General features: G+C 42.1%; 1 protein-coding gene across 7 annotated transcripts in view; it reads left to right on the forward strand.

The window, feature by feature from the left end:
- The window catches only part of ubap2a (ubiquitin associated protein 2a), a 114,876-nt gene extending 106,076 nt beyond the window's left edge, over positions 1-8,800 (forward strand). For all 7 annotated transcript variants that reach the window (XM_087989954.1, XM_043687679.2, XM_087989938.1 and 4 more), the window contains 2 exons: positions 2,017-2,205; positions 7,930-8,800. In XM_087989954.1, the coding sequence (XP_087846080.1) occupies positions 2,017-2,205; positions 7,930-8,025 (285 nt within the window). In that variant the 3' untranslated portion in view covers positions 8,026-8,800. The remainder of the gene's footprint in view (positions 1-2,016; positions 2,206-7,929) is intronic.
- Positions 8,801-16,652: the final 7,852 nt, after the last annotated feature.

The following is a 16,652-nucleotide window of genomic DNA, read 5'->3' on the forward strand; positions in this document are numbered from 1 at the left end:
TCTAACCCCCTAATCATCTTGTACACCTCAATCAAGTCACCCCTAAACCTTCTTTTCTCTAGTGAAAACAGCCCCAAGTGCCTCAGTCTTTCCTCATACGATTTTCCTTTCATACCAGGCAACATCCTGGTAAACCTCCTCTGCACCCGTTCCAATGCCTCCACATCCTTCCTATAGTATGGCGACCAAAACTGCACACAATATTCCAGATGCGGCCGTACCAGAGTCTTATACAACTGCATCATGACCTCAGGACTCCGGAACTCAATTCCTCTACCAATAAAAGCCAGTACGCCATATGCCTTCCTCACCGCACTATTTACCTGGGTGGCAACTTTCAGAGATCTGTGTACATAGACACCAAGATCCCTCTGCTCATCCACACTACCAAGTATCCGACCATTAGCCCAGTACCCCATCTTTTTGTTATTCTTCCCAAAGTGAATCACCTCGCACTTAGCTACATTGAATTCCATCTGCCACCTTTCTGCCCAGCTCTGCAGCTTCTCTATATCCTGCTGTAACCTGCCACATGCTTCCTCACTGTCAACAACTCCTCCGACTTTCGTGTCATCCGCAAACTTGCTCACCCAACCTTCTAACCCCTCTTCCAGGTCATTTATAAAAATGACAAACAGCAATGGTCCCAAAACAGATCCTTGCGGAACACCGCTAGTGACGGCACTCCATGAAGAAACTTTGCCATCAACTACTACCCTCTGTCTTCTTCCATCCAGCCAATTCCTAATCCAAACCTCCAACTCACCCTCAATGCCATATCTCCGTATTTTCTGCAGTAGCCTACCATGGGGAACCTTATCGAACGCCTTACTAAAATCCATATATACCACATCTACCGCTTTCCCCTCATCAACCTCCTTTGTCACCTTTTCAAAGAATTCAATAAGGTTTGTGAGGCACGACTTGCCCTTCACAAAACCATGCTGACTATCCTTGATCACATTATTCCTATCTAGATGTGCATAAATCCTATCCCTTACAATTCTCTCTAAGACTTTGCCCACAACAGAAGTGAGACTCACCGGCCTATAGTTACTAGGGCTATCCCTACTCCCCTTTCTGAACAAGGGAACCACATTTGCTATCCTCCAGTCTTCTGGGACTACTCCTGTAGACAAAGAGGACATAAAAATCAAGGCCAATGGCTCTGCAATCTCCTCCCTTGCTTCCCAGAGAATCCTAGGATAAATGCCATCAGGCCCAGGGGACTTATCTATTTTCACCTTTTCCAGGATTTCCAACACCTCTTCTCTACATACCTCAAAGCCATCCATTCTACTTATTTGTGCCTCAGTATTCTCATCGACAACAATGCCCTGTTCCTGAGTGAATACTGAAGAAAAGTATTCATTCAGTGTCTCCCCAATCTCTTCCGCCTCCACACGCAACTTCCCCCTACTATCCTTGACTGGACCTATTCCTACCCTAGTCATTCTTTTATTCCTAACATACCTATAGAAAGCCTTAGGGTTTTCCCTAATCCTATCTACTAAGGACCTTTCGTGTCCCCTCCTTGCTGCTTTTAGCTCTCTCTTCAGGTCCTTCCTGGCTACCCTATAACTCTCTATCGCCCCAATTGAACCTTCACGTCTCATCTTGAGATAGGCCGCCCTCTTCCATTTAACAAGGGATTCCAATTCCTTATTAAACCACGGCTCCCTCGCACGACCCTTTCCTACCTGCCTGACAGGTACATAATCATCAAGGACACTCAATAGTTGCCCCTTGAACAAGTTCCACATATCATTTACACTCTTGCCTTGGAGTCTACTTTTCCAAGCCACACATCCTAAGTCATGCCTCACCGCATCATAATTTCCCTTACCCCAGCTATAATTCTTGCCCTGTAGTACACACTTATCCCTCTCCATCACGAGTGTAAAAATCACCGAATTATGGTGATTTTCTGATTTGCTGATATTCTGGTGATTTGCTGATATTCTGAACTGCCAAAAACCATGGTTTTAGTTTGATACTTTCTTTCATTTTCTGTAGTCTTTTGACAAACAGGGATTTCATGCTGGTACGCCACCTCCGTTCAATCTGCCATCAGCACTTGGAGCAACAGGAACCTTAAACCCTGGTGCAGCTGCAGGGTATGCTCCACCGTTTTTGCACATTGTGTCAGCTCACCAGCAGCCTCACTCTCAAATGCTACATCATCACCTGCAACAGGATAATCAGGTAAAAATGCAAAACATTCTGACAAAAATGTACACTTTTTCAAAGTGATATAGATAATGAGCTTTTATATTGGAGTAGACATGGTTTTAAAGCATCTTTATGAAAAATTCAGTCTTTCAACCTGGTATTTCCCTTCAACTACATCAAACCTTTCTCGATGAAGAGTGCAGGAGGACAACCTGGGCACAGCTTAAAATGTCATATCATTGCAGTTACATTACTGAATTGCTTGCATAGCAGACAGCAGAGGCAAGCGTGCTGTCAATTAAGTCGAGTGATCCTACAAATAACAGCAGTCTAGATCAAAGCTCTGCAGTCTTGCCATATGCACTTTTGAATGGTGAATGATAAACACGTGACAGGAGAAGGAGACTTGACAAATGTCCTCATTTGTTGAGGAGCCTGCATGTCAGCACAAACTATCAGGCCAAAAGCTTTCCAGCTATCTTCAGCCAGAAGTGTGAAGTGAATTATCCATCTTGGTGTCCTTCTGCGGTTGCAAGCATTGCAAATGCCATCCTTTAGTAAATAGGGTTCATCGCAATTGAGATGAAAAATATCCTCACTTGACTCATTTCCTGGAAGCAGTTTCAGTATGGAGTTTTGCCTTTGCATGTGACAGCATTGGAATTATGCTTATAGTTGTGCATGCAGATGTGTACAATTGCAAGAGGCAGTGTCTACTGCTGGCAATCAGCAGAGTGAAGAGACCTATCACGTGGCACTTGCACAAGAATATGCAAGTTGACAAACAGGGATTTCATGCTGGTACGCCACCTCCGTTCAATCTGCCATCAGCACTTGGAGCAGTTTAAGTTCCAAGGTTACTTGTTCCCGTGCTTTGTTATAGCCTTGTTCCAAACGTGGATGAAAGAGCTGAGCTCAGGTTGGGGTTTGTGAGACTGCCATTGACGTTAAAGTACCACCAAATCTAAGCAATCCAGTCAGTCCCATTCTCTTGCTCTATCCCTATAGGACTACACCCCTCTCAATGTCCATCCAATCTTTGAAACTATTATTAATATCCACTTGCAATACCTTTGCAGGCGAAGACTTTCAGGTCATTACCACCTGCTTTGTTTTTGAAAGCATTCTTCCTTGCTCCCTTCTGTTTTAAGTGCAAAATCTTAATCCTTCCACTAGCTTTTCCATGTCCAAACTTGTTAATCTAATACACCTGTTTGAGTGCATCTGTTTCAGATTCCACCTCCTTTACTCCTAGGCGAACAGCTCCAATTATTCCAACCTAATCAATAGCTCAAGTTTTTCATTTAGAACCATTGTGTTAAATCTCCTCTGCATTTCAGGGCTTTCCATCTTTCATCAATTGTGGAGACCAGAGCTGGCTGCAAATTGGCTAATTAGTTTTACAAACGTTTGGCATTGTTTCCCTACTTTTATACTAATTTTCTCCTATGAAAGCCAAGATCCCATGTGATTTGCTGACTATATGTCCTGTTAGCTTTAAAGTGCTGTACACATTAACTCACTGACCTTGCTGTCTTTAAATTTCTGCCATTTTGTTTGTCTTTTTCTGCCAGAATGTACTCTTCTAAACCTGCTTTGGTCAACCCATTCTTCTGTGCTCTAGTGCAGTTAGTCAGTCATACATGTTGAAAACAGACCCTTTGGTCCAAGTAATCCAAACTAAACTAATCCCAACTGCCTGCGTTTGGCCCATATCCCTCTAAACCTTTCCTATTTGTGGACTTATCCAAATGTCTTTTAAATGTTGAAACACTTCCCACCACTTCCTCTGGTGGTTCATTCCACATACAACCCACTTTTTTTTTTAAGAAAACAAAGTTGCCCTTCAAGTCCTCAAAACTTTCTTTGTCACCTTTTAGAATTCTGTCCACTAGTTTTGAATTCCATTCTGTACATCTGTCGTATCTAAGTTTGGCATTGTTGGCACTTAACTTGGATATTGACAGCAAAAGTTTTTGCTTTTTTAACAAAAGATCCTAATAATCCTGAAGGGTTCCTGTTTTCTACCTTCCTGCGGTCTTTAAAACAAAATCTCACAGCTTATCACTTTAACTTAAAAATATTTTGTATCTAACTTGACATGGACATGACCGTTTCATGAGCCTCAATTTTTTTAAACTTGTACAAATCACTCTGAAAATGCAAATAGGCAATGTCCACTGGGACCAGATGTTATTGCATGGTATGATTTAGTTCAGTTCTAAATAGCCTATTTGTGTTTGACTCTTTAGTTGATGCCTTTTAAAATTATTCTCAATTGTCTGAACTGCTTGTCTTATAATTTCATAAATAAGATTGGGTGTAGCTGTGCTTTCTTTGAACATTTCAATGCATTGCAGAGGCCTGCTTTCAAGACTTGGCATGACTTGAGAACATCCATTCATCAAGATACAGACATATGAAATTAGGAGCTGGTGTAAGCCATTTAGTTCCCCCAGTCTGCTCTGCCATTCAGTAAGATCTGATTGTAACCTCCAATCCATGTTCTGTTATTTCATTGGCAGAAACTGTGGATTAACCATCCTGCCAAGTGAAGTAACTTTGGGTGAGGGAAAATTGTGACAATTAAGATTAATTTTACTTGGAAGTGACTCAAATTTTGACTGTAAATATTAAGGGCAGCGTGGCAGCACAGTGGTAGCACTGCTGCCTCAGTGCCAGGGACCCAGGCTCGATTCCAGACTCTGGCAACTGTCTGTCTGCACAATCTTCATGTATCTGGGTGCTCCGGTTTCCTCCCACAATCCAAAGATGTGCAGATGAAGTGATTTGACCATAGTGTTGTGGAATGTGTAGGCTAGGTCCACTAATTAGGGGAAATGTGGAGTAATAGGGTAGGGGAATGGGTCTGGGTGGGATATTCTTCAGAGGATCAGTGTGGGCTAGTTGGGCCAAATGGAGTCATAGAGGCTTACAGCATGGAAACAGACCCTTCTGTCCAACCTATCCATACTGACCAAATATCCCAACCTAATCTAGTCTCATACCCATCCAGATGCCTTTTTAAATGTTGCAATTGTACTAGCCTCCACCACTTCCTCTGGCAGCTCATTCCCTACACGTACTACCCTCTGTGAAAAGGTTGCCCCTTGCGTCTCTTTCATATCTTCCCTCTCACCCTAAACCTGTCTAGTTCTGGACTCTGATCCTTTGTAATTTGGGGGAACCTTCACTGTCCATTACAACTCCAATTTTGGTGTCATCTGCACACTTACTTACTATACCTCCTATGTTCCTATCCAAATCATGTATATAAATGATGAAAAGTAGTATACCCAGCACCGCTACTTGTGGTACTCTACTGGTCACAGGCCTCCAGTCTGAGGGAAAAAACCCTCCACCTTTTGAGCCAGTTCTGTATCCAAATGGCCAGTTCTCCCTATATTCCATGAGATCTAACCTTGCTAATCAGTGTCTCATGGGGAAGCTTGTCTAATGCCTTACTGAAGTCCATATAGATTCTGTCCACTGCTCTGCCCTCATCAATCCTTTGTTACTTTTTCAAAGAACTCAATCAAGTTAGTGAGACACTATTTCCCACGCACAAAGCAATGTTGATTATCCCTAATCGTCCTTGCCTTTCCACATGTAAATCCTGTTCCTCAGGATTTCCTCCAACAACTTACCCACCACTGATGTCAGGCTCACCAGTCTATAGTTCCCGCTTATTCTTAGCACTGTTTTTAAATAATTGTAACTAGGTTAGCCAACTTCTAGTCTTCCCGCACTTCACCTGTGACTATTGATGTGACTATAGCTCAGCATAGGGCCCAGCAATCACTTGCCTAGCTTGTCAGAGTTCTAGGGTACACCTGATGAGTCCTGATACATCCCTCTAATACGTATCAAGACATCCAGCACTTTCTCCTCCATGATATGGCTGGTTTTTTTTTCCAAGTTGTCACCATCTACAGGAGTAGTGCCAGAAGATTGGAGGCTAGCAAATGTGGTTCCCTTGTTCAAGAAGGGGAGTAGGGAAAACCCTAGTAACTATAGGCCGGTGAGTCTCACTTCTGTTGTGGGTAAAATCTTAGAGAGAATTGTAAGGGATAGGATTTATGAACATCTGGATAGGAATAATGTGATCAAGGATAGTCAGCATGGTTTTGTGAAGGGCAGGTCGTGCCTCACAAACCTTATTGAATTCTTTGAGAAGGTGACTAAGGAGGTGGACGAGGGGAAAGCGGTAGATGGGGTGTATATGGATTTTAGTAAGGCGTTTGATAAGGTTCCCCATGGTAGACTACTGCAAAACATACGGAGGTATGGCATTGAGGGTGAGTTGGAGGTTTGGATTAGGAGTTGGTTGGCTGGCTGGAAGAAGACAGAGGGTAGTAGTTGATGGCAAAGGTTCATCTTGGATTGCCGTCACTAGCGGTGTTCCGCAAGGATCTGTTTTGGGACCATTGCTGTTTGTCATTTTTATAAATGACCTGGAGGAGGGGTTAGAAGGTTGGGTGAGCAAGTTTGCGGATGATACGAAAGTCGGAGGAGTTGTAGACAGTGAGGAAGGATGTGGCAGGTTACAGCGGGATATAGATAAGCTGCAGAACTGGGCAGAAAGGTGGCAAATGGAGTTCAATGTAGATAAATGTGAGGTGATTCACTTTGGTAAGAGTAACAAAAAGATGGGGTACTGGGCTAATGGTCGGATACTTGATAGTGTGGATGAGCAGAGGGATCTTGGTGTCCATGTACACAGATCTCTGAAAGTTGCCACCCAGGTAAATAGTGCGGTGAAGAAGGCATATGGCGTACTGGCTTTTATTGGTAGAGGAATTGAGTTCCGGAGTACTGAGGTAATGTTGCAGTTGTATAAGACTCTGGTGCGGCCGCATCTGGAGTATTGTGTGCAGTTTTGGTTGCCATACTATAGGAAGGATGTGGAGGCACTGGAACGGGTGCAGAGGAGGTTTACCAGGATGTTGCCTGGTATGGTAGAAAGATCGTATGAGGAAAGGCTGAGGCACTTGGGGTTGTTTTCACTGGAGAAAAGAAGGTTTAGGGGTGACTCGATAGAGATGTACAAGATGATTAGGGGTTTAGATAGGGTCGACAGTGAGAATCTTTTTCCACGTATGGAGTCAGCTATTACAAGGGGGCATAGCTTTAAATTAAGGGGGGGGGTAGATATAGGACAGATGTTAGGGGTAGGTTCTTTACTCAGCGAGTCGTGAGTTCATGGAATGCCCTGCCAGTAGCAGTGGTGGACTCTCCCTCATTATGGGCATTTAAGCGGGCATTGGATAGGCATATGGAGGATAGTGGGCTAGTGTAGGTTAGGCAGGCTTGGATCGGCGCAACATCGAGGGCCGAAGGGCCTGTACTGCGCTGTATTCTTCTATGTTCTATCTATTTCCCCACATTCTGTATCTTCCACAACCTGTTTCCACACTGTAGGGGCCTTGCACTGTGCCCTTCCCAACTAAACAAACACGAGTAGGCCATTCAGGCCGTTCTACCACTTAATGAGATCGTGATCTGTTGCTAAACTTGATGTTCCTGTCTTTGGCCCATATCCCTTAAATACTTTGCTTAAATTAAAACTGATATAGCACCCATTCCAAACACTTGAACGGTCTGGCCTTAAATTTTTAAAAAAGACTGTGTCCCCCAGTTCTAGAATTCCTAATCAATAGAAATAGTTTGTTTTGCTTCCCTATCTTTTCCTGTTAATATCTTGAAGACTTTGACCAGATCACTCCTTAAACTTCTAAATTCTATTTTGACTTGCAGAGTGGATCTGGACAACGCAATCAACAGAACAGCATACCACAGAAGTCTCAGGTTAACAAACCCAACTATGGCAACTCCCCGTACTGGGGTAACTAAACTGCAAGTTATTGCCCCCTTCTAATAAGAGAGAAGAAAACTAGTTGGCCAAATGTCTGTGTTGTGGGGGGAGCTAAAATCTTAACGTACCTTAAATGTGACAGTTGCCTGCTTTTGATTTGCTGTTGTATGTAATATATTTATGTATGTATTTGTATATGTAATAGAGCCTAGATGTGGTTTCTGCACTTGAAGCCTTTCTTCATGGGGGAAGATTAATAAACATTCAATAACAATGTATATTTGTTTGAGCTCTGTGGGCTTTCTAAATGGACAGTGTTTTCCAGTATTGAAAATGGGTTTCCCTTGTTTTAATTAAGTTTATGAAGAATTCCATGAAGGGGTGGGGGAATAGCAGTTTAGAAATCCAGATTCTGTGCATAATGTTTTTTAGACCTATCCTTTAAATTTGTATTGATCAAATTTGGACTACCTTAATTTTAAGTTTGCCACCTGATTCTGTGGATGATTTTCAAACAACCGTTTGGAAACAAGTTTTTTTAAAGAAATCATTGTCCTTCTAAGAACTGTATTTATCTTTGGTATTTATTTAATATTTCAATGCACAGGCTCCAGTATGTCAAATTATGTACATTTATTTGGTATATTTCCCTTCTTACCTACATCTAGTAGTTTTGAAAATCTTTACTTCCACTATAATGTCCCATCCAGCAATTCTCCTCTTAATATCAGGAGCCAAAGTAGTAAATATTTCAGTTGAATTTCCTTTAAACCCAAAGAAAATCTAATAAAAGCTCTGAGCAATTAAACCATGTCTGAATATTTTTTGTTGTTTTTTTCACTTGAGATTCTAGGATTACTTTTGCCATTAACCATTGGTCAATGGAGCTAAATACAAAATATATGCAGGCAAAATCAGCATCAAATGGAACTTGTAAACTTAAAAATAAAACCCACCTGATTTAGATAATGCTGTAATCACTCAAATGGATATTGTACAAAGGATAAAAGAGGGGATTCGAAGAGAACTTGATGCTGAAGGATGTAAGACTGCTGAGATTAAGGTGGAATATTTTATGAATGGGGAGTGGAATATGAAAGTAAAGATTTTGCTACACTTGTACAGGGCATCAGTGAGACCACATCTGGAGTACTGTGTGCAGTTTTGATTTTCATTTCAGAAAGGATGCAGATTATCTTATGAGGAAAGGTTAGGTCTGTATCTGTCAGTTTAGAAAAATAAGGAAGGATATTTTTCTTTCTGGGAAAGTCTAAAACAAGGAGGAAAATTAAAAAAATAATGGGTCTTCCATTTGAGGGAAATTATATTTGACAGTTATGTGAGCCTAGATTATTGAAAATTGAGGTGGTGGTAATGAAATTCTTGACTGGGAATGTAGGTTGGGGGGGCAAGCAGGTGAGGCTCCTGGCCCATATCCCTCCCAACCCTTTCTATTCATATACCCATCCAAATGCCTCTTAAATGTTGCAATTGTACCAGCCTCCACCACTTTCTCTAGCAGCTTATTCCCCACACACACCACCCTGTGTGTGAAAAAGTTGCCCCTTGGGTCTCTCTCATAACTTTCCCCTCTATGCCCTCTAGTTCTGGACTCCCTGACCCCAGGGGAAAGACTTTGCCTATTTACCCTATCCATGCCATGCATAATTTTGTAAACTTCTATAAGGTCACCCCTCAGCCCCAGCCTGTTCAGCCTCTCCCTGTAGCTCAGATCCTCCAACCCTGGCAACATCCTTGTAAATCTTTTCTGAACCCTTTCAAGTTTCACAACATCTTTCCGATAGGAAGGAGACCAGAATTGCATGCAATATTCCAACAGTGGACTAACCAATTCATTGACAAGGGAATTATGTAAATGATGAAACCTCCCACTAAGCCAGCAGTGCTTGCTTCGCAATATATACTCTTGCTGTCTCTGTTCACATCCCTCTATTGTCAATTTACCCTATGTTTCAACTTGTTCATCACACTGGTGTCTATTTTAGCAATTTGTCATCTTTTAACCATAATTGACACCTTAGAGCACAGCACAATTAATGGCATTGACATTCCATATCACCTTACTCTACTGGTCATAGCAGACATAATTACCTCTTCACCTGCAATAAGTTGTGTTTAGTAACTAATATCTATGCTTCAGATTTGCTTATATCCAATCTGGCAGGTTCGACTATGGTGACTTTAGGAACTAATGTATAATTGTTTCAGGATTCATTTTAATACTCTGACCAGATCATATTCACCTATTCTAATTGATTAGTAGATGCATTGACTAGTGCATAGTGTAGAACAAAGTAGAGTGGTTGACCATCTTCAGCTGCTTCAATGACTAGGTCAGAGGCTGTGAATACTGTGACTACCCACTGACTACGAGGCATGAGTCAGGAGTGTGGTGGAATACTCCTTATTCCCCTCGATTAGTGCTTGATACCATCCAGGACTGTGCATTGGCACTACATAAGCATCCATTCATTCCACCTTGATGTTTAGTAGTAGCAGTGTGTATTATCTTCAAGATACACCAGAAATTCACCAAAGATCCTCAAACAGCACCTGCCAAATGGACAACCACTTCCATCGAGAAGGGCAGCAGATAGATAGGAACACCACTAGTTTTCCGTCCAAGCCACTCCCATCCTGACTTTGAAATATAGCACCATTCCTTCACTGTCACTGGGTCGAAATCCCATCCCATGTGACACTGAAGGTTAACCCACAGCAGGTGGACTGCAGTGGTTCAAGGCAGCTCCTCACTGCCTTCTGAAGGGCATCTGGCAACACCCTCCAAAATCATCTCCTGTTGTGGGAATTGAACCAAGAGGTCTTGAATGTTACCTGGGTTTCTGAGTCCCTAAACTGGAGACAATACAGCCATGTCAGTGCCTTCCTCTTCCTTTCAAATACTGAAGCAGTCCATAACCAAATGCAGAAAGTCCTGGATAGTATCCAGGTCTGAGATGGCATCTAGTGTTCATGCCACAGCTGTTCTCAGCATTGACTATCAACAACAGGAGGCAGTGAGAATATACCCATTAATCCATGACCTTCAATGGTCTTACCATTGTGGTTTTGACATCTGTGGCAAGAGAACATGCCCATTCATCCTTGGTGTTATTACCTAGCAACTGAACTGGACAAATTCTATAAACACTGTTTACAAAAGCATTTCAGAGGTTAGGAAATAGCTTCCTAATTCCAAGCCTGATTACAATGTACAGGGCAGGAGTTTGAAGGAACATTCCCATCATGCCTATACAAGTGCAGCCCTGACACACTATGCTTGACACCATCCAACTTAAATCAACCCAGTTGGTTGGCAGATCATCTTCAAACTCCACCATCAACACTCAATCAACAGTGTGTACATCTACAAGATGCAATGCAAAAGCACTCAAGACTCTCTCTTCACAGCACTGCACCAAACCAAATCTATTGAAGATAAGGGAAGCAGATATAAACACCACCTGCACATTTGCCTCCAAGCCACTCAATATCTTGGTCTTGGAAATATGTTGCCATTCTTTCATTGTCACTGGATTAAAATACTGAAACACCTCTTTCTCTTTGGCAAAGTAGGGAGATCTACAGAACATCAATTGCAGCAGTTCAAGAAAGCAGCATTCACATTCTGAAGGCCAACTAAGAATGGATCAATACAACCATGGTCACATTCCTTAAAATGGATAATTAGCTTCTACAACCAGGTTTCTGACAACACCAAATTTAAGCCCTGATTCAAAGTTTGCATGGCTGTATCAAAGGTCAACCATCCTTCCTTGATAGGTCAAGTAAATCTTCCAATGTGCATCTTGCAGCATTCCAACAATACTGAATGATCAGACGGCCAAATCAAATCAGCCTCACTATTGTATTTGCAAAACAGGAAACTTGCAACATTCATTAACCCCCAAAATGCCCCAATCTGTAACAAGCAGATGTAATACATTTAAGTTTTCAAAAGGTGTTTGATAAGAACATGTTAGGCTAGTTACACTAGCTCATTGTTGGAGGTTATATATTAAGAGGATTGGCTATCTAAAACTAAAACAACAGCAGGCAATGGCCTAGAGTTATTATTGCCAGACTTCATTCAGAGACCTGGGTTTGAATCCAGCCATGGCAGATGGTGTAATTTGAATTCAATAAAAATCTTGAATGGAGTCTAATAATGACTACGAATCCATTGTTGTTTGTTGGAAAAATCCAGCTGGTTCACTAATGCCCTTTAGGGAAGGAAACTGCTATCCTTACCCAATCTAGCCTACATGTGACTTTAGGCCTAAAGTAACATGGTTGACTCAACTACCCATTGGACAGTAAATGCTGGCCTGGCTAGTGACACCCTTGTCCTGTGAATGAATTTAAAAAAATAATAATTGATGTAAGGCACCAGGTTTATAGCTTAATCAAAGAAGTAGCTTTAGCTGAATAAAAGTTAAGCATCAAGGTAATCCAATTAATGTATATGGCTTTAAAATTAACTTTTTGATTGTAGCTTCCAACCATACATAGACACAGGAATAAATTAAATGAATAAGAGGAGGGATGTAACTGGCCAGCACACTTAGGCTGGTTCCAGAATCTAATATCCCAGGCACCATAGAATTATATTTTGCTTGGTGTCTAATGCTACTGGTCAATGTAAATAGCTTCTAGTAGGCTCCAAGGAATATCATTTAATTGTGAAAATTGAAATTCTATTCTCCAAACTTCCAACAATTTGATAATGGAGAACAAAATAGAAATCAGAGCTCCTTCCAGTGTGGTGAAAGCTCTGGCAATCAGAATACTTTGAGGAAAAAAAATTGTTCAAAACCAGTGAAAACTTTGGTTTCTCTTTTTTCCCCCCTCCAACATTCTCTTGCCACTGACCCGAGAGATCCTTGTTAATGTTCAAACAATTGCCTCTTTGGAGTCAAAACATCCATGAGTACTTTGAACAAGATAATCAGAGTCCAGAGGCAATATATTCCTGTTGGGGTAAATGGAAAGGCTGGTAAGTGTAGGGAATGCTGGACGACTAAAGAAATTGAGGGTTTGGTTAAGAAATAGATGGTCACAGGTGAGGTGCCAGAAGACTGGAGGTTGGCTAACATGATGCCACTGTTTAAAGGGTGGTAAGGACAAGCCAGGGAACTATAGACTAATGAGCCAGAGGTCAGTGGTTCATTGACATTTTTGAAAAAGTAACAGAGGATTGATGAGGGCAGAGCGGTGGACATGATCGCTATGGACTTCAGTCAGGTGTTTGACAAGGTTTCCCATGGGAGACTGGTTAGCAAGGTTAGATCTCATGGAGCTCATTCCTGAAGAAGGGCTTATGCCCGAAACGTCGATTCTCCTGCTCCTCGGATGCTGCCTGGACTGCTGTGTTTTTCCAACACCACACTTTTCAACTCTAGATTTCATGGAATATAGGAAGAACTAGCCATTTGGATACAGAGGGTGGTGGTGGTGGTGGAGGGTTGTTTTTCAGACTGGAGGCCTGCGACAGTGGAGTGCCACAAGGATTGTGCTGGGTCCACTACTTTTCATCATTTTTATAAATAATTTGGGTGTGTGTGTAAGAGGTATAGTTAGTAAGTTTGCAGATGACACCAAAATTGGAGGTGTAGTGGACAGGCAAGAAGGTTACATCAGATTACAATGGTATCTTGATCAGATGGGCCAATGGACTGAGAAGTGGCAGATGGCATTTAGATAAATGTGAGGTGCTGCTGAGTTCGAGGGTTGGGACTGAGACAAGGTGGGGGGAGGGGAAGTGAGGAAACTGGAGAAATCTGAGTTCATCCCTTGTGGTTGGAGGGTTCCGAGGCGGAAGATGAGGCACTCTTCCTCCAGCCGTCGTGTTTCTATGTCTGGCGATGGAGGAGTCCAAGGACCTGCATGTCCTTGGTGGAGTGGGAGGGGGAGTTGAAGTGTGAGCCACGGGGTGGTTGGGTTGGTTGGTCTGGGTGTCCCAGAGGTGTTCTCTGAAACGTTCCGCAAGTAGGCGGCCTGTCTCTCCAATATAGAGGAGGCCACATCGGGTGCAACGGATGCAGTAAATGATGTGTGTGGAGGTGCAGGTGAATTTGTGGCGGATATGGAAGGATCCCTTGGGGCCTTGGAGGGAAGTAAGGGGGGAGGTGTGGGTGCAAGTTTTACATTTCTTGCAGTTGCAGGGGAAGGTGCTGGGAGTGGAGGTTGGGTTGGTGGGGGGGTGTGGACCTGACAACGGAGTGGTCACAGAGGGAGTGGTCTTTTCGGAACGCTGATAGGGGAGGGGAGGGGAGGGAAATGACGACCGATGATACAATGTATATGGAGGTTGGTGGGGTGGTAAGTGAGGACCAGTGGGGTTCTGTCCTGGTGGCGATTGGAGAGGCGGGGCTCAAGGGTGGAGGAATGAGCAAGTGGAGGAGATGCGGTGGAGAGCATCGTCGATCATGTCTGGGGGGAAATTGCGGTCTTTGAAGGAGGCGGCCATCTGGGTTGTTCGGTATTAGAACTGGTCCTCCTGGGAGCAGATGCGGCAGTGACGAAGGAATTAGGAATATTCCTAGGAACCCTCCAACCACAAGGGATGAACTCAGAATTCTCCAGTTTCCTCAGTTCCCCTCCCCCCACCATGTCTCAGTCCCAACCCTCGAACTCAGCACCACCTTCCTAACCTGCAATCTTCTTCCTAACCTCTTTGCCCCCACCCCGGCCTATCACCCTCACCTTAACCTCCTTCCACCTATCGCATTTCCAATGCCCCTCCCTCAAGTCCCTCCTCCCTATCTTTTATCTTAGCCTGCTTGGCACACCCTCCTCATTCCTGAAGAAGGGCTCATGCCCGAAACATAGATTCTCCTGCTCCTTGGATGCTGCCTGACCTGCTGCGCTTTTCCAGCACCACATTTTCAGCTCTGAATAGAGGATTAGCCATCCAAAAGAAGACAAAAGATTAGGGCTATTTCTAGGATGACAATGTGTACCAGAGGGATCAGTGTTACAGCCATGATTATTTATATTTCATGACAATGGTTGAGAAGTGTTAATGCACCATAACCGCTTGTGAATCACTGAGGACCTGAATATTATTTAAAATAAACACTGCAAAAACACTAGCACCACACTAAATCAAACAGCAGGTACCAGGGAAGGCAACTGTAATGTTAACCTTTATTTCAAAGGGAATGGAGTATAGAATTAGACAGGTCTTGCTAAAATACATAAGTTCAAGGGTCATCCCTTGAGTTCCCCCAAAAGTTGAGAGAAAAGGCAGGAAAGTGAAGTTGAGGATGATCAGGCACCATCTCATCAACAAAGTGAACTTGTTGAATGGGCTGAATGGGCAACGTCAAAAAAAATTGTTGGCGTTTTAAAAAATAAAAATGCAGCACCTCGGATGCAATCATATCAGATATAGAATTTACTTTATAAAATGTAATATTGCTCGATTTTAAAACATTTAGGTTAAAGTAATAGAAAGCATTTAGTTACAGAATACCAGGAAGTAGACATGAATTTGTGGAAAATGGCACTCCCAGTTTCTATAGTTCTAAATGCATTGACAATCATACAGTAATGGAAGCAGATTTCTTAAACAGCTAAAGCCAACAGAAGAAATGTGTTTATTGAAGAAAAAGAAAAAAAGAATTAAGTCTGAGCGTTCCCCCCCCCAGTTAGAATTACAAATATTTATAGCATTCTTCAAGGGATAGGTACAAGCCTGCGGTCTAGAGCTGAACATGTTGGATGTTGCTCATCTATGCGTTGTATTTAGGAAAGTTAGGGATGAGAAGCTAATTATACAACATTTATAGTAGCTTTTAACTGTACCAAAGCACAGGAAAGCTGTAAATATTGCAAAGCCAACTTAATAAAATACAAGGGATGATGCTCTAGCAATAGACCAATTACCTTCACAGTGGATAAATGTTAGAAATAAGTAATAGAAATAATCTACCATTGAAGTTAGCAATAATCCCCTCCTACTTTTCAGTTCTATCCATCTAGAAATAAAACCTAATTATGTTTTTTAATGGCTTTGCCAACTTGAGGCACCAGCTTCGGTGGTGGCCGATTTGTACACCTAGATCCTTTTATTTCTGTATAGCTGTTGGACTTGCATCTTCAAAATAGAGGACTTCCCTGTTCTTCCAACCTTTGTTATTTACCTACGTTGAACATTAGTTTCAACATTTTCTCATTCTGCAAGTTTATTAATATATATTGCTGAAAAGAGACGGATATTGTAACTTTTCCTTTTGCAATCAGGCTAAAAACAAGATCAACCTCAAATGATCACAACCATTTATATTACTAGAGAAAAGAGAGCTGATTAGCCCAAGACAGAGCTTCTGTTTCCCTTTTTGCAAACATCATTTTCTACCATGCAGTTTTTAAAAAAAAATTGATTTATTCCTGTGTCTATGTTCAGAAATATGCGTTTTCCCTGCCCTATCCCAAAAACAGTAATCTGTTCCACCATTCACTTAGATAATAGAGAATTTGACTTAATTTGCCCGCCTTCATTTTGTAGCCCTTAATATCCATGTCGAACAAAAATCTATCAATTTTAGTTGTCAAGTTCTTATATTTTTAACATTTCTGAATGGGAAACTATAACGTTACATTAAATGGCTAACTTGAAAAGTAATGAAAACCTTGCATA

This window comes from Chiloscyllium plagiosum, unplaced genomic scaffold (genome assembly GCF_037043375.1).
Source record: "Chiloscyllium plagiosum isolate Xiang-an unplaced genomic scaffold, Cpla_swu_hap1 HiC_scaffold_1, whole genome shotgun sequence".
Taxonomy (NCBI): Eukaryota; Metazoa; Chordata; class Chondrichthyes; order Orectolobiformes; family Hemiscylliidae; genus Chiloscyllium; species Chiloscyllium plagiosum.